The 24,847-nt window shown below is 35.0% G+C and overlaps 4 protein-coding genes and 1 long non-coding RNA gene across 7 annotated transcripts; 2 read left to right on the top strand and 3 right to left on the bottom strand.

The window, feature by feature from the left end:
• Positions 1 to 620: 620 nt before the first annotated feature.
• On the top strand, positions 621 to 3,206 carry LOC144562422 (RHOMBOID-like protein 2). The gene is made up of 5 exons (XM_078311640.1): positions 621 to 1,080; positions 1,512 to 1,675; positions 1,885 to 2,048; positions 2,218 to 2,456; positions 2,870 to 3,206. The coding sequence occupies exons 1-5, from the start codon at positions 752 to 754 to the stop codon at positions 2,979 to 2,981; spliced, it is 1,008 nt and encodes a 335-aa protein (XP_078167766.1). The 5' UTR covers positions 621 to 751; the 3' UTR covers positions 2,982 to 3,206.
• A 1,851-nt stretch (positions 3,207 to 5,057) lies between these two features.
• Positions 5,058 to 9,617, bottom strand: QUA3 (S-adenosyl-L-methionine-dependent methyltransferases superfamily protein). Its single transcript, XM_078310921.1, is given in 8 exon segments — positions 5,058 to 5,525; positions 6,929 to 7,024; positions 7,107 to 7,478; positions 8,109 to 8,364; positions 8,455 to 8,665; positions 8,754 to 8,957; positions 9,057 to 9,397; positions 9,400 to 9,617. Coding segments are annotated over 8 exon segments (1,785 nt in total). The 5' UTR covers positions 9,494 to 9,617; the 3' UTR covers positions 5,058 to 5,314.
• Positions 9,618 to 15,433: 5,816 nt separating this feature from the next.
• On the bottom strand, positions 15,434 to 24,114 carry LOC144562068 (uncharacterized). 3 transcript variants are annotated; one of them, XM_078311200.1, is made up of 6 exons: positions 23,987 to 24,114; positions 23,717 to 23,936; positions 22,684 to 23,480; positions 22,524 to 22,586; positions 16,406 to 16,628; positions 15,434 to 16,246 (listed from the first exon to the last, which is right to left on the bottom strand). In XM_078311200.1, the coding sequence occupies exons 1-6, from the start codon at positions 24,112 to 24,114 to the stop codon at positions 15,575 to 15,577; spliced, it is 2,103 nt and encodes a 700-aa protein (XP_078167326.1). In that variant the 3' UTR covers positions 15,434 to 15,574. The 3 variants fall into 3 exon arrangements, with proteins under 3 accessions (XP_078167326.1, XP_078167328.1, XP_078167329.1); XM_078311202.1 differs by having other exon boundaries at positions 15,435 to 16,246; positions 23,717 to 23,912; XM_078311203.1 differs by lacking the exons at positions 22,524 to 22,586; positions 22,684 to 23,480; positions 23,717 to 23,936 and adding exons at positions 16,730 to 17,526; positions 17,768 to 17,975 and having other exon boundaries at positions 15,440 to 16,246.
• Positions 18,023 to 24,167, top strand: LOC144562070 (uncharacterized). Its single transcript, XR_013513966.1, has 3 exons — positions 18,023 to 18,055; positions 18,095 to 18,117; positions 24,067 to 24,167. It is a non-coding gene; the product is annotated as an uncharacterized LOC144562070 (long non-coding RNA).
• On the bottom strand, positions 21,344 to 22,515 carry LOC144562069 (uncharacterized). The gene is made up of 2 exons (XM_078311204.1): positions 22,364 to 22,515; positions 21,344 to 22,205 (listed from the first exon to the last, which is right to left on the bottom strand). Exons 1-2 carry the CDS (start codon positions 22,511 to 22,513, stop codon positions 21,531 to 21,533), a joined length of 825 nt encoding a protein of 274 aa, XP_078167330.1. The 5' UTR covers positions 22,514 to 22,515; the 3' UTR covers positions 21,344 to 21,530.
• Positions 24,168 to 24,847: the final 680 nt, after the last annotated feature.

Raw genomic sequence — 24,847 nt, 5'->3', positions numbered from 1 at the left:
ATTGAACCGGACAAATCGAAACCTCGACGAAATTGTTTGTGGCCACGTACTGTTGGGTAATTATTACTATTTAAAACAGGCGAATAGAAAATTACACACCTCCGATAAATTATAATTTGAGGTCATGCAATTACCTTGTCGGTTGTAAGTATATTTATTTTGAAGGACCGGTTGTAAGTATATTAAAACCGTACCTTGCATTTAACTAAGTATCGATCAAAACCTTTCATTTTTTTCATTTTCCATTTTCTCCTATATATGAAGCAATGTTTTCTCGTTTTTTTCGTTTCTCCATACGTGCAGCCGTGTCATTAGTTGAATTTTATATTCTACCAAACGCTAAACGGCTAAAGAGAATATATAAATTATTATTTGATTTGATTCCTCTAACCAAACATTCCTCACGTCATAGGATATTATTGCATCTATACGCGGTAGTAACCATTGTCTAAGTCTCATATATAGCTTTCTTCAAGTAATTAATCCTATAGATTATTACCTAATCTCTCTAACTGCCAAATTTAAAATTAGCAACCAACTACCATCACCCAATAAATTATTTCATTCACTCATGGCATGAAATAATCTTCTTCAATTGTAAATCAGGACTCGTTCCTCTCTTTCTAAAATACTAATAAATAATTTGCATACTTTGTTTGGCTTTTATATCTCTCTCTAGTTCTCTCCCTCCTCTTTCTTCATCCTCATATTCCAACAAAAAAAAAATCCAAATAAGGAGGAGAAGAGCCATATGACAGAGATGTCTAACAATTCAGATGTGGAGTCAGCTGGCCAACGCATATCACCTCCTCCGGGGAGAGGCGTACCGAGGTATGGCAATGGCGCCCACATACCACCGCCACCATTTTACAATGACCCAATAACATTGGAGAAAACACACAAGCCGTGGCTAGTGCCTACTATTGTGGTGGTGGAGATAATAGTGTTTGTCTTTGAGATGGTGGTGAATAACTGCCCGGGTCATGACAGTACATATGGTTCGTGCGTCGCAAAATTCCTTGGCCGGCTCTCTTTTCAGCCTTGGAAGGAGAACCCCTTGTTGGGACCGACGTCTAACACGTATGTTTTGTATAATTATTTTCTTGAATTTAATTTTGACATGATTGACTTTTTGAGAATGAATAACTGTTGCTTGGGGCCTCCGGGGGGAGAGAGGGGGTGTAACTGTTATTATTCTGTGTAATATGTTTAAAACCAACATGAATCGATTGCACTCAATGTGTGCATCAATTAATAATTATGTTGAAATTATGTTGAATTGCCAATACTTGGTTAACAACAGTGAGAAGGAATAAGTCTGGTTATTAGTCATATCAGTATAGAGAACAATAATTAAAAAACAAACAATTCGACCATAGACTATGACAGAATAACTACTAAAGATTGAATTTCTTATTTTTGTAATTGAGATATTTAATGAAGCAATGCATTTCCAATTTGGACCTGAATGTAATCTTATTCCTTTTGCTTAATTTATTCAATATATATAGGTTGAGAAAAATGGGAGCACTAGACTGGGATAAGGTGGTACATCAAGATCAGGGGTGGAGGCTTGTGTCATGCATGTGGTTGCATGCTGGTTTGATTCATCTACTCGCTAATATGATCTGCCTCATTTTCATTGGAGTTCGCCTGGAACAACAATTTGGATTTTGTAAGTCCTCAATACTTACAACACACCATAAACAATAAAGAAACTCAGATGTTATCAATTTCTTCTCTAAAAAATATTGAAGAAAGAAATTCAAGGGAATTGCTCTGACCCTTTCTTCTCTTGAAATTGTCTTTGCTTCTTTTCTAAAGGTATCTATAATACAAATCTAATACACAATTTGTTTTGTTTAATTGCTACAAAATTTGCAGTGAGAGTTGCACCGATTTATCTGATATCAGGATTTGGTGGCAGTGTTTTATCAGCTCTCTTCATACAAAATAATATTTCTGTCGGTGCATCGGGTGCTCTGTTTGGAATTCTTGGAGCAATGATAGCAGAGTTGCTCACTAATTGGACCATCTATACTAACAGAGTATGTATATGTCCAAAGTAGTTTTATAATTCTTAATGATTACAACCTACATGGAGCACTAACTATGTAGGAATTTAAATCCTTAAAATGAAGTTCAGAATTATGCTAAAGTCAAATAAATATAGGTATTCAATTCGTAAATAATTTTAGTAAAATTTTGTTGCCTCAGGTAGCTGCTCTCTTCAACATATTGGTTATTGCCATTATAAACTTGGTGATTGGCATACTGCCCCATGTTGATAATTTTGCACATATTGGAGGGTTCTTGGCTGGATTTCTCCTAGGATTTATTCTCTTATTTGAGCCTCAGTACGAATGGGTAAAGTCAAGAGGCCGAGCTTCTGTTTCGAAGTATGCGATTTATCAGCTCATTTTGGCTGGTGTTGCAGCTATCTTGCTTGCAGGAGGGTAAGTATAATGTTTTCTTAATGATCTAATCAGCGGCAGCTTACAAGACAGTTAGTTTGACCTGTTCTTTAGTTTTGTCTGGTGTCTTTTTGTTCTTTTTTTAATTTGTTTATGGTTTGCCACTTGGTTTCATCAACAATTAGTTTAGGATATTCTTGATTCTATCTTATAATATAATTAAACAAATCAACATAAAATTTGATGCTCCTGCAAAATCTGTCCAAGAGCTGTACTACTTGATGATATTCTTAATATAAAACCTCTTAATTAGCTGTATGCTATTATAAACCTTCTAATATAATTAAATTGAAATTGTATGATTCTGTAACTTCCAAGTACCTAATTTGTGCCTTTTCATTTGAGCAAGGGACATTGGACTTGTTAACAATAAAAGTTTCACCCTTCTTGTGCAGCTTGGCAGTGGGATTGTATGCTTTGTTCAATGGGAAGAATGGCAACGAGCATTGTTCATGGTGCCATTACCTTACCTGTGTACCAACTTCTAGTTGGAAGTGTTCTTCCTAAGAAAAGACAAGAGGTTGATTCGTTTCTCAGAGAGATCAACATATCTTTGTTTTTGTTTAGCATTAAATACATCTTTATTCAATTTGTTTATACTGTAAATCAAAGGGTTAAAGTTATTTTCAGAGTGAGTCAATGTAAGTCGAGAGCGTTATCGTGAAGGTCGTTAGGCATATTTTTTAGTTGATATTATTTTCATATTTAACCATTTTCATATATACTTTTCCAGCTGAGAGTGTGACTTGTTCTTGTTGTTTGTTTTCTTACTGAAATTATGACCAATTGTCTGATTTTTTTTTGTTTCTTATTGCATTCAGCTTGATCGTTGTATTATGCTCGTAATTGGCAATTAATATTAACAAAGAACATCAAGAAGAAAATTATTGCAGAACAAAGTGCACTTTGATTAGCTCTCTTTTACAATCACAATTCATCTTATAACAGGCAAAGTACCTTTCATTAAACACAGTGTAGTTGACCAGGTAAATGATGATAATTGAATATATATTTTTTTTGAGAAATATGATAATTGAATATTGGATTTGACATTTAGACATTAACTGTGTATGTTCCACACGTTGGAAAGTTTTGTATTGTATCGCTTTCATCCAGCTTTAATCTACCTTTTGAAATTTAGCCCAAGTATAGTCTAGGAATGAGTCAAATATTGATATATTATGTCATACTTTTCTTTCATAATAATTCTATTGCCAACTTGGAGGAACATTAGAGTTTACCTTTCTTTTTAAATAACAACCTAATTGGCAATAATAAATTTGATCGTAGAAGTGAAAAAGGCACAAAAATCAACAGCAGTACTATTGGCCACCAAATGTAAAAATTTAATCTGCAATGACCTTTTCCAATTCATGTCCTGGCACTCCAATTTGCTGTTAGAATATGCAATAATTCAAATGCTGAATTTAAAGAAGTTTCCTCTTTTTTTTGGGACCCAAATCGTTCATAAAGGATCTACAATTGGTAATCCTGGATCAGATGATATGGTTTAGGCATAGAACATTACAATTAGTATTAATTTTCGACCCGCCAACACTTTGACAGAATGTCGAATTTGCGGTAAATTTTTATTGTACTTATTTACCTTGATCAATTTAATTATAACATTATAACATCATTTATTATAAAAAGAATACAAACTCCATGATTTCCACATGCGTGTCTTAACAAAATTTGCATCAAAATTTTCTTTTGGTTGCTTGGTAAGGTTCGTACCTGGTCTTTGTCGGTTGAGTTATAACTTTTGCCGAAGCCTGTGAAACCCGGATCATGTACTCCTGAGTCCTGAATAAGGTTTACATTCTTTCTTTGTTTTTTCTTTTTAAAGTTGTCTATTGCCAACCGACAATTTCGTTAAAAAAATACATGCCTTTCCAATTATTGTTAACTATTTTATTTTTTTTATTTCCCAGGTATATATCACAAGTCAGAATGTAGTTTAAGGTCTGCATTACTGAAAACTTCTATATTATTTGAGGGATGAAATGCTCCATTTCTTTTATGCCTCAATCATATCTCACATCATTATCTTCGATTTCAAAATTCAAATAGACAATCCGAACTGCTTAACATGATAATCCACATTAAAATGTGTCTGGAGATCAAGTTTTATATTTTTTAAGATAGGTACAAAATCACTATTTTTAGAAAATTTTGGATCTAAAAAGAGTGATTTCATACCCATCTGTAAAATGTAGTAAAAATTTCAAAAAGTATATATAAAATTTAGTTCCCAAGTACATTTTAATGTAGATATCATATTGAGCAGTTCAGGCAATCAGTTTGGACTTTAAAATCAGAGATAATAATATGAGATATGATTTAAGTATGAAAGCAATGAGACATTTGAACCTCCTCTATTTGTATGTACATATATTTAAATATATGAAATTTATTTGGGCAGATACAGCCGTCTAAAACGTCCTGGCATTATACTTGTTTATTCAAGAGACAACTGTTCATCAAATCATGACCAGCATATTAAGCCCATTCGGGCAAATTTTAAATTTGCGATTAGGTGAAGTCTTTGCATAACTAACATATATCAACAATTAAAAATAGTTTCGCCACGCTTTCTTTAATTGCCTATATGATGTTACAGAATGTTACCGTGTTAACTATCTAAACCTCGGATATTACAAAGTTATTCACCTAAAGATAAGCCATTATAAAGTTAGTCACGACAAAAATCAGAACCTACTCACGTATTACCTTAACCAAAATATTTTAGGCTATCAAAACAACCTAACTGTATCTCCTATATTCAAACAAAAACCCTGAAAAATAGATAAATAAATGAAAGAAAAGAACAAATAAACTTAAGGTAACTTCCAAAAAGTCTTTTTGGCAACGAGTATTTTCTCACCCTTATTTGATTCAGGTTCGTTTTCATATACCTCAGTGGTCCATCTGATCGTATGTGCAATGCTAGTGATCTTATTAATTACATCAGGCCCGTCTCTCATAATGACGGTACCTTCTGGCCTTAGTATTCTATCCATTTCCACTAGTACATCAATTAGGTGACATCTGCATGGGGAAGAAAGAAAAGTGTTGTTCAAATCAGGCCAAAAAGAATTTACTGAGAAACAAGACAATATGAGGACGGTCAAGAAAAGCTATAGCACCTTTTACTTTTTGTCTTTTTAGGTGCTAATTACATAAAATACTCTACCATATTTGAAAATAACATCCAATTGTTGTTCAATAACACCCAATTGTCTCGTGTTAAACAAACACAGCGTTTTAGTTCTTTGCAAACAATCACAAACAACATATGAAGGTAATTCTAGGACGAGTAGGGTTAAGATGCATCATTGGTTTTGTGCCCCAACCATATTCCATATCTCTATCCCTGATTTTAAAGTTCAAATAGTTGATCCAAACTGCTCAACATGATTTACCATATTACAATGTGCTCAGAGACAAAAATTTATATTTTTTGGAAAATTTATTTTTACTATTTTTTTAGATAGGTACAATATCACTGTTTTTGGATGGTCCAAGAGCAGTGATTTTGTACCTATCTAAAAAAAAAATAGTAAATTTTTTTCAAAGAATAAAATTCTCTAAGCACATTTTAATATAGAGATCATGTTGAGCGGTTCGCGTTGACTGTTTGAATTTTCAGAACAAAGATAAAGATGTGGGGTATAGTTGGGGTACAAAACCAATGGTGCATTGTAACCCCCCTCTTCTAGGACTGCCAACCCCAATAGCTTCAAAACCAGCTCATTTTTTTCTGGTAAATTTTTTGAAGAAGATGCTTTGCTTGTTCTTCAGCATTTGAATTAAATATATGAGTGACATGATTTCAGTTAAATTTGCAGTCAAGGAAAATAATAAAAGCAGAAATGGGCAAAATCAACATTTAAGAGACATCTTAAGAAACCGCAATCTTATGATAGCGTATCAGTATCACTTAGAATATCTACAAACTTTGACCCAGATACCACCGTCTCTGACAGTATTGACACCTGTAGGAGTGCACGATTCCAGAGGCAAAATGAAAAGTTTAAGAAATAAATTTGCTTGGTGAGACAGCAGTGAACCCTGCCTCCCCTACTATTCTCTCTTCCTCTTCCCCTCTTTTCCCTTCCTCTACTTAACAGGACAACATTTATGAACCACATTTATAATTTTCAGAGCTTGTTTTATATAGATCAAAATGTTGAAATGAATTATTTTGGTGTGTTCATTTTACAACATTTTTTTACCTCTTGATTTGTTTAATACAGAACAAACTCAATAAATTAAAATCTTGGAATGTTGACAGTCAGTTGGAATTCCATTTTGAAACTGATCTAATTGTTTTTGAGATTAACCTCATGAAACCCTTGTTGAGCTTATTTTCACAGGAAACATCAGAAATGTTCTGAGTACTTTGCAAATGCAGGAAACATCAGGTGTTATTGCAAAAAGCCAAGCATTACCTGGTATGACCAGAAGATGAGTCTCGTATCAAGGAGCTAATTCCTGAAACATGAAGGAGATCATATGTGCGAGGATAGGTCGAGAAAGCTTCACACCTGAAATGATAAATTCACACTTTTGAAAGCTTATACAGCAAAGGATCCACAACAGCATAACCGAAAATAACCAAGGGCTCACCAATCATGGTATACTCCAATAAGGCCTCTATCATATATTACATCCAGTGTTAGTGGCTTCTTGGTTGGAACCACATTCATGACCCAAACTGGATCGTTTATCAAAGCCGCCGCAAAGCCCCCATAAAAAGCATTCATGTCCATCACATTCCTAACATGCGGGGTCCCTAGTCTGATGTTGAGTGAATTTTTGTAATATGCCACCCGTCGACCCCATCTCCTTGTATCTGCTTCAAACACATTTGCCCCTGTTTGCATGAGAGGAATCCTAGGTGAGGGATGTGAGAGCCTCTTTGGCCAGCCTCGCAGATTATTCACGGATATTTCGACTGTTAAGGTGCCTTGGGTCACACAACTCTTCAACTTGTAGTACCTGTGCATAAAGTATGAATGCGACAATTCAGATGGTGCATTAACTATACTGGAGTGTTAAAGTACCAGTATGGTAGTAAGCCCTCACAACATGCAAATCATTGTGGCTAATAACAAAATATATTATTCCCAAATTTGCAAATAAGACCCATTCATTTGCATGTTAGTGTTACAATCCTGATAATTAGACTCATGATATATACATATAACACCAATATTAGGCTAGCGTAATTGTAAAAGCATATTTCATCAACATGAAGTTCTAACATATTTTGTTTGAAACTGTAAGCCTTTTCTTCCTCAGCCAGTTGAAACAAAAATCAGGCCAAATGGATTCAAGTTTTCGGTAATTGAAATAAATATACTATAAGCAACTCGATTTAACCATAACTTATACTGAGGCCTTATGTTCAAAAAACAAAACATCTAGTGTTAGATGCAAATATGAGAAACTTCAGGCTATTTTTATCAATATGAAATATAGGGTCTAGCTAAAAGCCATTTTACAATCGAGGTATAACTGCAGAAAAGAAAAATAAAATACTTCGACTGAAACAGTAACTCTACCGGACAGCCCCAATCCTTTATTGCAATATTTTTTTTTAAGAGAGTTTTATCTTACTAAATTTACCATGCTTCGCTCGAATCATCATGATTCGCAACAGGGCAGAAGTATTTTCCAAGTTCCTGGCACGAGGGTTCCCGAGGCTTCTTCCATATGGCAGTGTTACCGTCCACTGTAATTAATTCATAACACAAGCCACTTGCTAGCTTTTGTAAATCAGCCCATTCCTTCTCTTGCTTGGCCCATTGCACTGGAGGCCCAGAGATGACTAAATATCCTCCCGGCCTCAGTAACCGATTCACCTCAATCAGGTAGGTTCCATCTGCAACCGTTTGTAAGTTTTTACTTACACCCTCGAATAAGAATGCATTTGTTTGGGAATTTAAAAAAAAATGTGATATGAAAAGCTTACTATAAGCAGTGAACGGTATCAAGCACCGGGAGCAGTGCACCAAGTCAAATGAGTGTGCCGAGAAAGGAAGGCGGCGTGTGCCAAGCATAGCAACAAACGCAGGAATGCCTCTCTCTAAGGCAAACTGTATTTGAGATTTATGTGAATCCCGAGGGGCAAAAGACATTGTTATGATATTCTCTTTGAGCATGTACCCACCAAAACTAGCGACCTGAATAACCAAAATAAAATAATGCATAAAACTTTTGGCAAATACTAGGTATATGTGTAAGGTCAATGTATAAGTAAGATATAATTACCCCACAACCCATGTCAAGGGCTGTTCTTATTAGGCCACTTTTAATCGGTATAAACTGCCCCAATTTAGCAATGTATTGTTCAGCTCCATCAGGAAACATGGTTCCACCTCCTGGAAAAATAAAGTAAGAACCCTCTTGCTTCATCCATCCTTGGTGCCCTTTTCTCTCTGCAATTTTTCCATATGGCATGTTATCATGCCATATCTACAATAAAAAATTACAACACAGTATCACATAATAATATTTTTTTCCCAGAAAAACCAGTCTGAAAACCAAGTAAAATGGTGCATGAGACTTGCATACCTTGTGAAGGCTGTCAGGCCACGGTACCGGAATACGGTAGCCTTTAGGCGGGGGTACAAGGCACAGTGGAGTTTCCCCAGTTAGCGGGCAGTGCCTCTCCCGATAAAAATTCATGTCCCTGGTAAAATGGCTGCTACGTTTGGGATCCTCGCAGGGCATATAATCAACGTCCTCTGTCGGGCACACACCGACGGAGACCCGCCCCGATCCGCCACCGCGAGAAGGGGAGTCGAGGGCGGAGATGATAGTGGCTCGTAAAGGGGAAGATTCAGTGGCGAGGGAGCGTCGGCCGGTCTCGGCGAGGTGGTCGCCAAGAGGGGTGAGGATGAGGAGGAGGAGAAAAGCGAGGCTGCGAAGAGGGAGAAGGCGGCGATATCGAGCAGAGTCCATGGGCGGGGTGGGCTGCGGCGCGGTGGTAGCAGGTTGATGTGGCCCATGGTTGGAGCGGATGCGGATCAGATCGGGGACATGAGGATTGAGGGAGAGAGATCTAAGAAAGAAGCGTCTCGTCAGTGAGGAGAGGAGTGGAGGCAAGGAAAACTGGAAAAGAGTCCCGAGTGACAGACACTATGAATCTATGACTATGATAACAACAGTTAATTAATTAATTGATTAACGATGTCACATCATAGGTTGGGTGGATGGCACATTGCCGCTTCGTTACTTCAGGGCTTCACTCCAGAGCAGGAGGAAATATTTTAAAAGTTATTTGCTCCGTCATTTAAAAAAAAATTATCAATGCGTATTTAAACAACATTTTTGCTATTCGTAATTATAATAGCTGCTATTATTTATTCTTTGTAAATATTAAATAACTATTATTCAAAAATGTAAAGAGAGAAAAAAATAATTATTTATCTGATTTCCGGTAACACAGTCCCGAAATTATAAAATTGACGTCACTTCTGTTATCTCCACGTCGTGACAATTTATTTGAGACCCCATTTATCTATCTTTCCTCTTAATTAACACCTTGTTAACACTATTCTTTATCGGTTACAGATGTTCACTATTCCAAATTTACAATCCAAACAACATTTTTACTAATCCGAATAGCACCATTTTTATACTAATCTAAAAATCAATATTTATTTTCTATTCTAATTTACTATTCTTAAATTTCTCTATTCTAACTTCCATCCAAACATACCCGAAATGAACTATTATTTTAAGTAAATACTAGAGAGCATAAAAAAGTAATCATATTGGTTTCATAATTTTTTTTTAATTATGATTTATAAAAAAAATTCTACTCTACATTTTTATCGAGCTTCAACAGAGAACATAAATATTTTTTTTTCAGTTCCACGCTCTGATACAAATTATACATTATCACTTAACTATTATCTACAAAAAAACTACTCGTTTTGAAAAATAAAATAAAATATTATTTCTTTTTATTTTTTAAACAAACTATTTTTTTTAAGTAAAGGTTTGAGGACAGACCACTTAACTATTTAATATCCACAAAGAATTTTTTTTTTTTTTTTAATTTTGAACATATGACTTTTCACACATAGCATTGCCTTTGCAACTAAACCAAAGATTGGTTCTTGAAACAAATCAATTTTTATTAGAATTATTTATGAATATTTCATTATAAAAATGCTAATTTGATTCAAATTCGCATAAATAAATACATATGTTAACTAAAAAGTATCTCTAAGACTTTAGAGTGTGCTCCAGAAGAGATAAGATGAGAGGAGAGAAGGGGTGATCGGATATGACCGGATATGATCGGAACACCTGTTTACTTATTTCAAAATGTTAAAATTTTAGGAGAAGAGAAGGAGAAAGGAAGGGAGATGAGGTGAACCATATATACAAAATATTCAAATTTTTAATCTCCAAATCGGAGTATAGAGGAGGTTAACCGTTTAATCTGTTCTAAATTAAAACACAAAACTAATAATAACTTCAAATAGCATTTCAACAATATAATAATAATTTATCAAACACAAAACTAAAAATAATTAAACAAAATAGAATTTAATAGTACAAGAAAGTTTAATTGAATAAAACACAAGACTAATTTTTAAGTTGTGTTTTTATTTTGAAGACTAACATAATCATGTTGCATAAGTCTATCAATTTTATCTCATCTATCACTTTGCAGTGTGTGGTCAGCTCACTCTGATATCACTTAGCAGTGTGTAAATCACTCAATTAATTTTTTAGAATCTAATATGTACAATTATATTAATCAGAATAAGTAATTAATATCAATACACTAAATACAGTTTAATTTTAGGATTATATATTCTATATATAAAAAAGAAAAGAAAAACAATATCTTTACAAATTTTTTATGCATTTGCCAAACACCTATATACTATAATTTTTCATGAGTTAAATGACTTCGATTTTGAAAATAAAAAATTCTCATTCTCATATTAAAAGTTTGTATTCCCACAAAATTTTCATATTACTGAATAAGTCCTTACTGAATCTGTATTTGATCTTAAAAATGGATCCATCTTAATTATTGTGTTCCATATCGATCTTGTACAATCCGAATATGCAATCTATTAAGAATTCTATATGTAATATATTTAATATTAAATATATTTTGACCTGCTTCAAAATTATATATTCACCAATTTTTGAATGATTTAAAATCAAAATCAATCATATAAATTAGTTTAATTAAATGCATCATTCTTAATTATTACATTTGTTATATAATATAATAATATTTACTCGTGTTATGGATGTGTTATGCAAAATTTCATCAGAGTTGGCTCACTAATTTTTTTGCACCACGAGTGAATGTTATACGATATTGACACGCCCGAAATTTTTATTAATATCCAAAAAAATATAAAAATAAAAAAACTAATCAAGTATTCAGTACCTTTCGAAAACTAATCAAACCGATAAATTTTTTACAGGTCAGAGACCTACTTTTCGCAAAAAAAAATTAACGGTCCAAAGCCAATTGAAACCGTCAAAATTTTGTTCGGTTTCGTTCCACAACCAACAAAACTTTTACAGGTTTTTAGAGATGAACCTATTTAACCCCCATGGACCAGCAACCCTCACAACTCTCTACGCCATACAAATTTCAGTTTTGTAGATGATTCGTACTTTAAATATGATAATTAACGTTGCACAATACTGTTAGGGGCTTGTTTGGAGCAAAACTTTGAGTACATTTCTTTAATATATTTTCGAGCAAGCCGTGGATGATAGTGATAGTGAATTGGTGGCAAAATAACCGATCGAATTGATCAAATTCAGCAAAAGTTAGATTGAAGAGTAAATTACATGAATGTTCTTCAAAATATCAATAGTTTGTTATTAAGCTCCTTATAAATAATAAAATCATTGTAAGTTTTAAAAATTCTCTATTTTCTTACGAAGAATAATACTTTCATCAATGTCATAAACTCATAATGTATTAGCATTCCAAAAAATACTGATGTAATCGCATAAAAATGAAGATAACATGAATATTATATTATTATTCACATCATCACATATTAATTCCAATGAATATTGATAACCAACTTTTAGTCTAGTAACAAAGACAATACTCTTTGTATGAGAGGTCGCAGGTTTGAAACTCAAAAAAAAAAATTTTTGTGAATATTAATTAGTTAGGTGACTTAATCTTTAACTTTTACTCAAAAAAAAAAATTTAAATGGATATCGGCACTGAAATAAGTGTCATTATAAACTATTTATAAATAATATTTACATGCATCCTCTTCTTGGAAATTATAATGACATGAATGGTAACTTGGATGTTCATCTTAGTCTTGACCAACTATATATAGTGGTAGGATTTATTTGGTACAAAATGAAAAGCTTTACGAATTGTAATATACAAAATAATACATGATGAATTTTAATATTTAATTTAATTTAATATTTATGATAAAATAAGAATGATTTTACTCATTATATTATATAATATGAGTCCGACTAATGTCATAACATTATAATTTCAATTTAAGTTATAACGAGTCAGTATTAAAATGTTCTAAATAATGAGAAAAGTATAATGTTTGTTCTAAATAATGTTCTAATCAATATCTACACGTCATTCCAGTTAGGATTGCTGACAAAACATATATATCAATGAAAATGTGCAAATTAATATATTATTATTAAAATGAAATAAGTCCATGAAATTTTTTTGGGTTAATTAATTTCCGTATACCCTTACATAGTTCTATAATTTCTCAATTACCTCTAAACACTTAAATTTATCTAATTTCTCAACTTTTTTATCCATTACACAATAACTATGAAATTAACCATAGTTAATTCCCTAATTAAAATAATAAAAGACAAATGTACCTTTTTTTTTCTCACACCTGTGCTCTCCCTTGTTTTTTCGCTCCGCCTCTTAATTTTCTCGTCGTGATTTTCATCCACTCTCCCATTCTAGCTCTGTTTTATAGTCTCCATGTTTACCCACTCTCTCTACTATGATGTACCCTTGCAATCTTATTTTTTTGCTCCCATGTTTTATTGCTCTCTATTGTATGGTACAACCTTATCGCTGATGTTAACTTTCTAATTGATTTAAAATGAATTATGAAATGTACGGATACATCTAGTGATGCTACAATGTGATTGCAATATTTACCATGGTGTGTACCATCAAGTTTATTAGCACTTCAAACAGAGATAATACAAAGAAAAGAAAAAATCTTGTACCAGTCGCACCAGTGAACATCCAAGACAATGCCAAAAGCAATTTCATATTAGGAAATCTCTATCAGCTACTCTCATAGTGCTCTGCTTGATGGTTAATCTCAAAAGAAAAACACATGAAATTATCAATAGGCTTTTTTTTTTTTCTGCCCCGGAAGTAATAGATACTAAGACTGAACTGTATCAGAACTGAACTTTAGATCAGACTTGAACATAGGATAACACAAGTATTAAGCATATTTAAACTAAAACTAAAGTTGATTTTTAGAAACTGTCCCAACAAAACACATCTCAGACTTTGGGAGAGGCGATCAACTCAGACTTGATGCAGCAACTCACGCACCCGATTTCAGATCACACTCTCACAGTTATCACATGGCACATTCCGCAATTGAGGCCTGCGGCAGCCTCAGATGAAGTCACCAACATGGCCATCAAAGACGAACCATCAATAGCCACCAACATATCGAGCATCTGGGCAACAAAAGCACCTCCAACTCCAAGATTTAGAGTTTTTGCTTGGCTTATGATACAGAACCGGATTCTGACGATAGACAATTAGAGAAAAAAAGGTTTCATGTGCAAAAGAAAAGCGGAAATGGTCAGGCATTTATTCTTTGATTGTGAAATATCAAAAATAATTCAAACTGTTATGGTATCGGCATATCGAATTAGAATGCCTCATTTCCAGCAGGACACGGATCCGTTAGTAAACAATGCATACACTTCAAAAGAAAAATCACTTTTCTTGATTGCGCACTACATTGTATGGAGAGAACAATGTGCAAATCAGAGAGCAGTGGGAATTGAGCTCGGGCACGTACCAGAAAACACAGGGGAGGTGAAGGGATACTGAGACAACAGACAACCTTTTTATATTATGCACTTTATTACATTTCAATTTTATATTTTTCTTTGTAGAGGGATGCTTCACTGGAGCTCCTGCGTAGACTTTTATTTATGCTTTTTAGATTACTTGTTTCAAAACAACGACTCGTGTATCAAAAAATTTATCAATCAGATAGAGGCTTATCCTCTTTTTACTTTCAAAAAAAAAAAACCTGTAACTTCAGCATTCATATTGAATACAATACAATAGCAAGAGGTACGCACTGGTAATGGTGGTACACAATTATAAATCCATAACGTCCAGTTTTAACAAAGATTCATATCCATAGGGAAGGGTGTAATTTAATTAAAATACTTGCAATTATCTCATCGTAAGACAGAAAATATAGAAGTTTCTCTTTTTATATATCCATTTGTTTAAGTTTCACCCAAATTAATTAATTAAAAAGCATGCTAGTTTCTTTAGATATCCCTTTTCAAGGTTCGCAAGACTTATAATTAGGACGGTCCTATAGAGGTGTAAGGGCGTCCTACAATTTATAGTTGTGGACAACATATTTGAATATTAATTCAATTAACAAATTCTAAACACAAGTACTCAACACAAAAGAATAAAATTACTGCAAAATTGTAATCCTAAATTATAGTAAAAGGAATTTGTAGTATAAGGACATGTCTTAGAAACAAGCTTTTCCAATTCCCTCGTGACATGCAATTCTTGTAAGAAAGAGAGAAAAAGAGAGGACAGTTACGAAGCACATTAGAGACCACAGCTTTGAGATAAAAAAAAAAAAAAAAAAAAAAAAATGACGAAATCGTTTTAACCAGAGTCGGCAATATTCAGTTGATTCTCAATGTGCGTTTCTTGGCTTCGCACCCACAACCTATATTACAAAAAGAAAATATAACAAAGGTCAACTTACAAGGAAACTAGCACCCGACAAACATAAGTTCTTCCTTGTAATTAAAACTAGCATCGTTCTTTCAGTTGGATTATACAATACTTATATGAAAGGACATTCTATGTTAATGGGCAATTCACTCTTCTTAGCCCACACCACACCTACATTAACTAGACATGCATCCCCCATGAAAGTCTGCTTGGCCTGGACGCTTGAGTATGTAAATTTGAAAGTCTTATTTTTAGCAATCGGCTGATCTTGTGAGCCCATGATACTGCTTTGCCAGATGTTCACAGCGATGCTGACATCTGAACCAATTGGATGTACAGTTATAGATCTTGAAAGAGGAAGTTTCATGATGTTATTCTTGTAAGGACTAACATCTAAGCGGATGCCTTCGGTTTTATCCCTATTGAATAGGAAGCTTCTAGCCCTCTCACCAAGCTTTGAATTTTCAGCAGTTATGCACCCGTAGAGTACCGCTGAGGCAAATTGACAACCTGTGAGTGAAACCTCAACACGAGCCTCCACACCATCCCCGTAAACAGCAAAGTCTACCTCTATCGGACCAAATCGGCTCAGTATCCTCTTGGACAAGAACATGTCATACACCCCCCTTATATCATCCCATATCTCCTCGTCGCCCCAGCACACCTTTTTGTCATAATCTTTGAACTGATCGCTGCAAGTTCCATATTTAAATAGATGGGGAACAAAAAGTACATTATCATATGCCTCTATGGCCATATTGGGACCTCTCAGCTTAACAAAACCCTGCAGTAATGAAACAAGCAATTGCAATTTAATGTCAATTTAGCTATATACCCATTGGCCAATCAATATAGTACAAGATTAAGAGACCAAAATAATTTTAGTATTTATTTCAATGGAAATAAAAAAGAACCAAATTAAAATAAATTGAACAAAAATAACCTCAGGAGTAATATTCAGAAGACCCCCCTGTTTCCGACTAAAGACGACATACATCAAGTTCATCACGATGCAACCATACATCTGGTCAAAATCATGTTGATTGAATTCGAGAAATTTCACTGAAAACACCTCCATGAGGTTCCTTGGCATTTTGATATACCTCGACACAGGCAGTTGCTGCTGGTTCACAATAACACTTTGACTGGCCTCCACTGGAGGAAACCTGCTAAAAATTCAAACTGACGTTATATACTAATCCATCAAATTTTATAAAGAGAGGAGGTTGACTTAGGGTTTTGACATGAGAGGGAAAGAGAGAAAGACCTGGTGTGCACGTCAGTTTGGTACTCAACACGAGGCACTTTGGAATCCCTGAAGCGGTCCATCACATTGCTTCTTTGAGGCCTAGGATCCCCTTCTCCAGTTTGGGCATCTATGAAATTGGCTACCAGAGAAGCAACATCCTCTTCCTTCATGAGGTGGTCGGGTCCATCTCCATCTAGGGTTTGACAATCAACCCAACTGACCATCAGTACCACCTTTCCACGGCCACTGTTGGGAATGATAATAGACCCTTTAGTAGAACCTAAACTAGGATTGAACTTCACTGTCTCTTCAATGACTAATAGATTATCAGGTTCAATACCTACTTCTATACTCACATGAACAAGCAGAGATGATTGACGTGGAACTGCTGTTACCCTTCTTGACAAAGGGAGAGGGACCAACTTGTCAGGTTTGAGACCGACACACTCTTTGCTCAATTTATGGAAGAGAATGCTCTTAGCGTTAGATTCGGTGAGAAAACTATTTGATGCACACATCGTCCCGTGAACCTGTATGAGAGCATCTTCTCCTTCATAATCAAAGTCAACAAAATAAACATTCAAATGTGCCTCTACAGCATCATGGTAGACTGCAAAGCTAATATCAAGATAGTTTCTGAAATAGCACTCGATAGACCGGCAGATAAGTCCATCCATGTAATCTGATTTATCTTCCCACAAACGGATTTGAGTTCTATGCATTGTACAAAAAGTGCGATCAAATAACCAAACAAATATGTCTATGTTATCTTCGACCGGTATGCTACGCCTCGGACCTGATAGAGTGACATGATCCTGTGAGTATTAACAAAGAACATGATAATTACATCAATATTATAGGAAACTAAGAAACTTATTGAAAGATGTTATTTTAAAGTGTTTTATACCTGGTTTAAGGTTGATGCTTTTTGAAGTATAAGAAACTTATTGTTAAATAGGGCAGAAATATTGACAGGGGCTGGTATGATAAAAATTAAAATTGTAGGTTATGTTAGTGTGACTGAAAAGAAAGATTTAACTCTCCAGAAAGAAAGACCTCTGAATTAATTTGCGGAAGCTGTAGGGCCTCGGCATCAAAGATGACGTAATCTTGGTTGAAATCTTGGTTGCAGCTGCAGAGGAAAATGACACCAAAAAAATCTCGGTAGCCACGTGGCTTCCTATGGATTTTAGATGGCTTGAATCCTTCGTCTTTCATGACAGCTGAAAACACCTCGATCCGTGCACGTGTGCGGCTGCGACGTCTGCACAAAAACTCGCTTAAGGGTCTATACACAGATAGACAAAGAATATGCTTGAGAGAGATTTAAAATCGTACGATTGGGTTCCCATTAGGTTGCTACCGTTAGCCCTAGACGCGAAGGGTTCTTCTCCGGTTACCATTCGGTTGCTGCCGTCATCGCCAACGCAAAGGGGTCTTCTCCGGTTGCCATTCGTCGGTTACTGCCGTCAGCACTAGACGCGAAGAGGTCTTCTCGGAAGGATTGAAGAGGTGGGTTTGTGTCGCGCGCGTTTATAATTTACACAAGTTGTCGCGGTGAAGTACAGTGTTCCTATGATTCCATTTTTACGCACCCGCAATTCGATGGGCCAGTAGACTTTTAAAAGCCGAGTGGGTGGGCTTGCGGAATTGTGCCTACCAGTCTTTCACCCATTGTGATAACGCAGCCCAGTTCCTTCATTCCTTGTAGCCTAGGTCTCTTATGAACTTGCTATGTAAACAAACTAACAAAAAAAAATATGATATGTAAACAAACAAAAAAATTATCTCTGTCATTACAACCATGATTAAAGATTTGTTCAGAAGAAGATATAAAAAATTTAGCTTATCTTTTTTCTGAACTAATTTATATCCGAAAATGAAAAAAAATACAAACACTTACCGATATAAAATATTTTATGAAAAGAAAACGAAATTATAAGAACTGTAGTAGTTGCAATTTTTCAAATGTTGGGATCTTCTGACATGTCGTTACTTAAATTGCCTTCCGCATTATTATTTTTCTCATGAACTCGATTATCAACTCCATTTTTCGAGTCTCATGACTAACCTTCATGTTCAACACCATCTAGCTTGTACAATTGAATTTGTTCATACAACAATAGCCACAATACTTTTCTTATTTTGTATATGTTGCCAATTACTAAACTTGAATATAAAACCGGTTATAAATGCGTGAGATAGTGTTTGCCAATTGTGAGGCTGTGAGCTAAATCCATATAAGGTTTGCCAACAATAAGTACTGTTGCTCGGTAATATCGATGCTACATGTTTCCATCTATTCTTTCTGTAAGGCTATACATATGATTTCTTTTAAAATTGTTATGTAATTTATTTTTTAGTCCTATTATGTTCACTATTATTAATTATTATTTAATTGTGTGCATTTAATTAAAAATCGGCTAACAATTAGTGAAGAACTGGCTTGACCTAATAATGCAAAAAAAAATTTCAACTTGGAAATTAATTAATTATGTGTTCTCCTTGATTTTTTTTATTTTTTTATTTCTCTAGTCTAGCACTCATAGTTTTATCCCTCTACTCTCAGGGGCGGATCCAGGATTTTCGTCGGGGGGGGGGCAAAAAATATCAAATCGGGTTTAAATAACTAATCGAATTTAAATCCATTAACTAATTGAATACTCGATAAAAAAATAATGTTTTGACTTATATTTTTCAATTCTCTAACTTATAACTTTTGATGCTTTAACTTATATATTCACCGATTTTGAATAACTTAAATCAAAATAAATCATATAAATTAGTTTAATTAAATGCATCATTCTTAATTAGTACATTTGTTATATAATATAATCATATTTACTCCTGTTATGCAAAATTTCATCAGAGTTGGCTCCGAAATTTTTATTGATACTATAAAAAAATAAAAATAAACCAAAACACCATTTGATCAGAATTCTAAAAAATACCTGGGCGGGCGGGGGTTGGCACGGGCACAGATAGGTCTGATAGGCAGGTAGGTCGGGTAGGGTAGCACGGGTTGAGTTTTAAAAACCCTTACTCGGCCCAGCTCAACCCCCCGGGTAGCACGGGTCCGGGAGTTTTACTATCCGGGTCCGCAGGTTGGGTCGGGCGGGTTCGGGTCCGGTTCAGTTTTTTTTTTTTTGTTGTTGTTTTTTAAATCAATAAAATATAAATCAAAATTCATTTGACATGGTTGCATATTTGAACTCAATAATTTTTTTATAATAAAATATAGGAAAAAGTTCTAGTGTACCCATCAAAATTTTTAAAATAGCCAATTTCTCCGTCAAAACTTCTTAATATCCAATATACCCATAGAAATTTAGCTTTATTTATTTTATCCCCTTTTATTCATTAAATATATTATTTATTTATTTTAAATATTAAATTGACAACTATACTTTTCTTTTAAATGGAGATGTCCCTTAAATTGATAACTATATCCCTTCGTCAGATTCATTCCAACTAATTTGCATCTTAATTAGCTCTAAATTTCAATTTTGCCGCAGCAATCGAACTTAGAAAGCTTTTTTAAGAAAATAGTAACATGCACTATTTTCATATAAACCACGGTTGCCTCCATTAATTTCTCCTTATTGCTTCTGATTGGTACCAACACATGACAGTTAGTACCAATCACAGCTCAAGAGTAATTCTTTTCTCCTCTTGTTTAATTTCAAAAACTTTAGTCTTGTTTATTTGGTATTTCTCTATGGATCTGGTACATAAACTCCTTTAGGTGGTTCTTCAAAGATGAAATCTTGAATTCAAGAAAGTTTGCTCAGTTGGTCCGTCCGCATTGAGGGAAAGCTACCTGCTCCCTATTGCATAAAGCTAGGATCCATATTCCTAATCATTTTGCTTGCTTGGTTGTCCGTGGTTTTTCCCTGCAGGTTTCGCAACAACATTTAAGATAATCTGAACCATATAATGTATTGAAATTAATCACTTGATTGAGATGGTTGGTAGGGGATTTCATAAGTTTCCATATCTTTCAAATCATGTCTTTGTATTGATTGAACGTCAGCCCAGACTTTTGTTCCTTCAATAAACTATATATGGTACTTTGATCCCTGTCTACTCCTACGGCAAAAATAAAACATCTAAAGCAAAAATACCAGGAAGATGAACATGTTTTCTGTTAAAGGTAACCTTGAGACTCCTTTCAGGGGTGGCTATCGGGTGCCAGCGCTGGCTCGGTAATTGTCATCTTTGTCAGAAAAGTTTTTAACATCCACTCAAAACTTGTAAACAATTGGATAATTAACAGAACAAACTTTGGGTCCTTTTATTTTCAAATTGTCTCTTTGTTTCTAAATTTGCAATTGGCATAGAAATCCCTGAAGTGACACCAAATAAAAGTCATGTTGATTTTCACTTTTCACCATTGTTGTTAAAATCTGAGGCATGAGTCAGAAAAATATATGTACATTTCAAATTCTTAATTTTTTTCCTTTCCTTTATTGGTTCTTTTATTAATTGAGTTATTAAAAGAAGTGAAAGGATAAAATTAGGTTGCTTATTTTATTAACTTTGTCTCTTCATTTTCTAATTAAGTCGGAGAGAAAGGGTAAAATGGAAATTTAAGAAGCTTAGCGCTCAATTGTTCAAATTGTGCGTGTAGAATAACACCGAGACAAACTAATCAAAGAAAATAGTAATCTATAGATAAACATCAGTACATCATCCAATATTACAAAAAAATATATATATAACAAAGGTCAACTTGACAAGGAAACTGGCACACAACAAAACATTAGTTATTTTTTGTAATTAAAACTAGCATTGTTCTTTCAGTTGGGTTATACACAACTTATATGAACCCAGGATAACATTCTATGTTAAAGGGTTCACTCGTCTTAGCCCACACCACACCTACATTAACTAGACATGCGTCCCCCTTGAAAGACTTCACGTTCTGGATGCTCGGGTATGTAAATTTGAAAGTCTCATTTTTAGCAATCAGCTGATCTTGTGAGCCCATGATACTGCTTTGCCAGATGTTCACAGTGATGGTGACATCTGAACCAAATGGATGTACAGTTGTAGATCTTGAAAGAGGAATTTTCATGGTGTTATCCTTGTAAGGACTAACATCTAAGCGGATACCTTCAGTTTTATCCCTATTGAATAGGACGCTTCTAGCCCTCTCACCAAGCTTTGAATTTTCAACCGTTATGCAACCATAGACTACCGCTGAGGTAAATTGACAGTCTGTGAGCGAAACCTCAGCATGAGCCTCCATGCCATCCCCATAAACAGCAAATTCCACCTCTATCGGACCAAATCGGCTTTGTATCCTCTTGGACAAGAACGTGTCATACACCCCCCTTATATCATCCCATATCTCCGTGGCGGCCCAGGACACCATTTTGTCATAATCTTTGAACTGATCACAGCAAGTTACATATTTAAATAGATGGGGAACAAAAAGTACATTATCATATGCCTCTATGGCCATATTGGGACCTCTCAGCTTAACAAAACCCTGCAATAATGAAACAAGCAATTACATTTTAATGTCAATTTAGCTATACTCATTGGCTAATCAATATCATAAAAGATTAAGAGATCAAAATATAAATAAACAATTTATTATGATGGAAAGAAAAGAGAACCAAATTAAAATAAATTGAACAAAATAACCTCAGGAGTAATATTCAAAGGACCCCCCTGTTTCCGGCTAAAGACGACATAACTTTTGTTCATCAAAATGCAACCATACATCTGGTCAAAATCATGTTGATTAAATTCAAGGAATTTCACTGAAAACACCTCCATGAGGTTCCTTGGCATGTTGATACACCTCGACACAGGCAGCTGCTGCTGGTCCACAATAACACTTTGACTGGCCTCCACTGGAGAAAATCTGCTAATTCAAACTGACGTTATATACTAATCCATCAAATTTTATAAAGAGAGAGGTTGACTTAAGATTTTGACATGAGAGGGAAAGAGAGAAAGACCTGGTGTGCACGTCAGTTTGGTACTCAACACGAGGCACTTTGGAATCCCTGATGCATTCCATCACACTGCTTCTTTGAGGCCTAGGATCCCCTTCTCCAGTTTGGGCATCTATGAAATTGGCTACCAGAGAAGCAACATCCTCTTCTTTCATGAGGTGGTCAGGTCCATCTCCATCTAAGGTTTGACAATCAACCCAACTGACCATCAGTACCACCTTTCCACGGCCACGGTTGGGAATGATAATAGACCCTTTAGTAGAGCCTAAACTAGGATTGAACTTCACTGTCTCTTCAATGACTAATAGATTATCAGGTTCAATACCTACTTCTATACTCACATGAACAAGTAGAGATGATTGACGTGGAACTGATGTTACCCTTCTTGACAAAGGGAGAGGGACCAACTTGTCAGGTTTGAGACCGACACACTCTTTGCTCAATTTATGGAAGAGAATGCTCTTAGCATTAGATTCGGTGAGAAAACTATTTGATGCACACACCGTCCTGTGAACCTGTATGAGACCATCTTCTCCTTCATAATCAAAGTCAACAAAATAAACATTCAAATGCGCCTCTACAGCATCATGATAGACTGCAAAGCTAATATAAAGATATTTTCTGAATAAGCACCCCATAGACCGGCTGATAAGTCCATCCATGTAATCTGATTTATCTTCCCACAAACGGATTTGAGTTCTATGCATAGTACAAAAAGTGCGATCAAAGAACCAAACAAATATGTCTATGCTATCTTCGACTGGTATGCTACGCCTCGGGCCTGATAGAGTGACATGACCCTGTGAGTATTAACAAAGAACATGATAATTACATCAATATTATAGGAAACTAAGAAACTTATTGACAGATGTTCTTTTAAAGTGTTTTTACATGGTTTAAGGTGGATGCTTTTTGAAGTATAAGATTGTTAAATAGGGCTGAGATATTGACAGAAGGGCTGGTATGATAAAAAATAAAATTGTAGGTTATGTTAGTGTGACTGAAATGAAAGATTTGACTCTCCAAAAAGAAAGACCTCTGAATTAATTTGCGGAAGCTGTAGGGCCTCGGCATCAAAGATGACGAAATCTTGGTTGTAATCTTGGTTGCAGCTGCAGAGGAAAATGACACCAAAAAAATCTCTGTAGTCACGGTAGTCACGTGGCTCGAATTCTTCCTCTCTCATGACAACTGAAAACACCTCGATCCGTGCACGTGTGCTGCTGCGACGTCTGCACAAAAACTCGCTTAAGGGTCTATACACAAATAGACAAAGAATATGCTTGAGAGAGATTTAAAATCGTACGATTGGTGTGCTTCGTCGGTTCCCATTCGGTTGCTACCGTTAGCCCTAGACGCGAAGGGTTCTTCTCCGGTTACCATTAGGTTGCTGCTGTCAGCGCCAGACGCGAAGGGGTCTTCTCCGGTTGCCATTCGTCGGTTACTGCCGTCAGCACTAGACGCGAAGAGGTCTTCTCGGAAGGATTGCAGAGGTGGGTTTGTGTTGCGCGCGTTTATAATTTACACAAGTTGTCGCGGTGAAGTACAGTGTTCCTATGATTCCATTTTTACGCACCCGCAATTCGATGGGCCAGTAGACTTTTAAAAGCCGAGTGGGTGGGCTTGCGGATTTGTGCCTACCAGTCTTTCACCCATTGTGATAACGCGGCCCATTTCCTTGTAGCCTAGGTCTCCAGAACTTGCTTGTTTATTTATATCGTAAAAGTTAAACTAAGATTATGATATGTAAACCAAAAAAAAAAATTATCTGAGTCATTTAGTAAGATTGAGAACCATGATTAAAGATTTGTTCAGAAGAAGAAATAAAAAACTAGCTTATCGTTTTTTCTTAACTAATTTATATCCGAAAATAAAAAAATACAAACAATTACTGATATAAAATTAGAGTAGAACTAGGGTGTTCTTAAGCTCACCAAAGTATTTGGTGAGCTTGACTCCAAAACCCATCAAATCGGTTTCAAATGACAAATCCGAACCGTTAGAACCCGCCTATTTTATGTGTGATGCGTCTACATGTGAAATTTTTAAACTTTCGAATTAGTTTAGTATAAAGTCAAGCGGTCAAAACATGTTCAAAAAATGAATGCACTAAAATTAATTTATTAACTTTCTAATTTTGACCAATTGACTTTGTACTAAACTAATT

This window comes from Carex rostrata, chromosome 11 (genome assembly GCF_964058835.1).
Source record: "Carex rostrata chromosome 11, lpCarRost1.2, whole genome shotgun sequence".
NCBI lineage: Eukaryota > Viridiplantae > Streptophyta > Magnoliopsida > Poales > Cyperaceae > Carex > Carex rostrata.
The sequence above is the reverse complement of the archived record's forward strand: the minus strand, read 5'-3'. Positions and strand labels throughout refer to the sequence as shown.

What these genes read in the sequence shown, in the direction of transcription:
- LOC144562422 (XM_078311640.1), top strand. Translation starts at nt 752, where the DNA reads ATGACAGAGATGTCTAACAATTCAGATGTGGAGTCAGCTGGCCAACGC. An exon ending in GGAACAACAATTTGGATTTT is followed by an intron (nt 1,676 to 1,884) that starts GTAAGTCCTCAA and finishes CAAAATTTGCAG; the next exon opens with TGAGAGTTGCACCGATTTAT. An exon ending in GGACCATCTATACTAACAGA is followed by an intron (nt 2,049 to 2,217) that starts GTATGTATATGT and finishes TTGTTGCCTCAG; the next exon opens with GTAGCTGCTCTCTTCAACAT.
- LOC144562069 (XM_078311204.1), bottom strand. Translation starts at nt 22,513, where the DNA reads ATGCCAAGGAACCTCATGGAGGTGTTTTCAGTGAAATTCCTTGAATTT. An exon ending in CTTTGAATATTACTCCTGAG is followed by an intron (nt 22,206 to 22,363) that starts GTTATTTTGTTC and finishes TCATTATTGCAG; the next exon opens with GGTTTTGTTAAGCTGAGAGG.
- LOC144562068 (XM_078311200.1), bottom strand. Translation starts at nt 24,114, where the DNA reads ATGGCAACCGGAGAAGACCCCTTCGCGTCTGGCGCTGACAGCAGCAAC. An exon ending in TTCCGCAAATTAATTCAGAG is followed by an intron (nt 23,481 to 23,716) that starts GTCTTTCTTTTT and finishes TAATACTCACAG; the next exon opens with GGTCATGTCACTCTATCAGG. An exon ending in TTCTGAATATTACTCCTGAG is followed by an intron (nt 16,247 to 16,405) that starts GTTATTTTTGTT and finishes TCATTACTGCAG; the next exon opens with GGTTTTGTTAAGCTGAGAGG.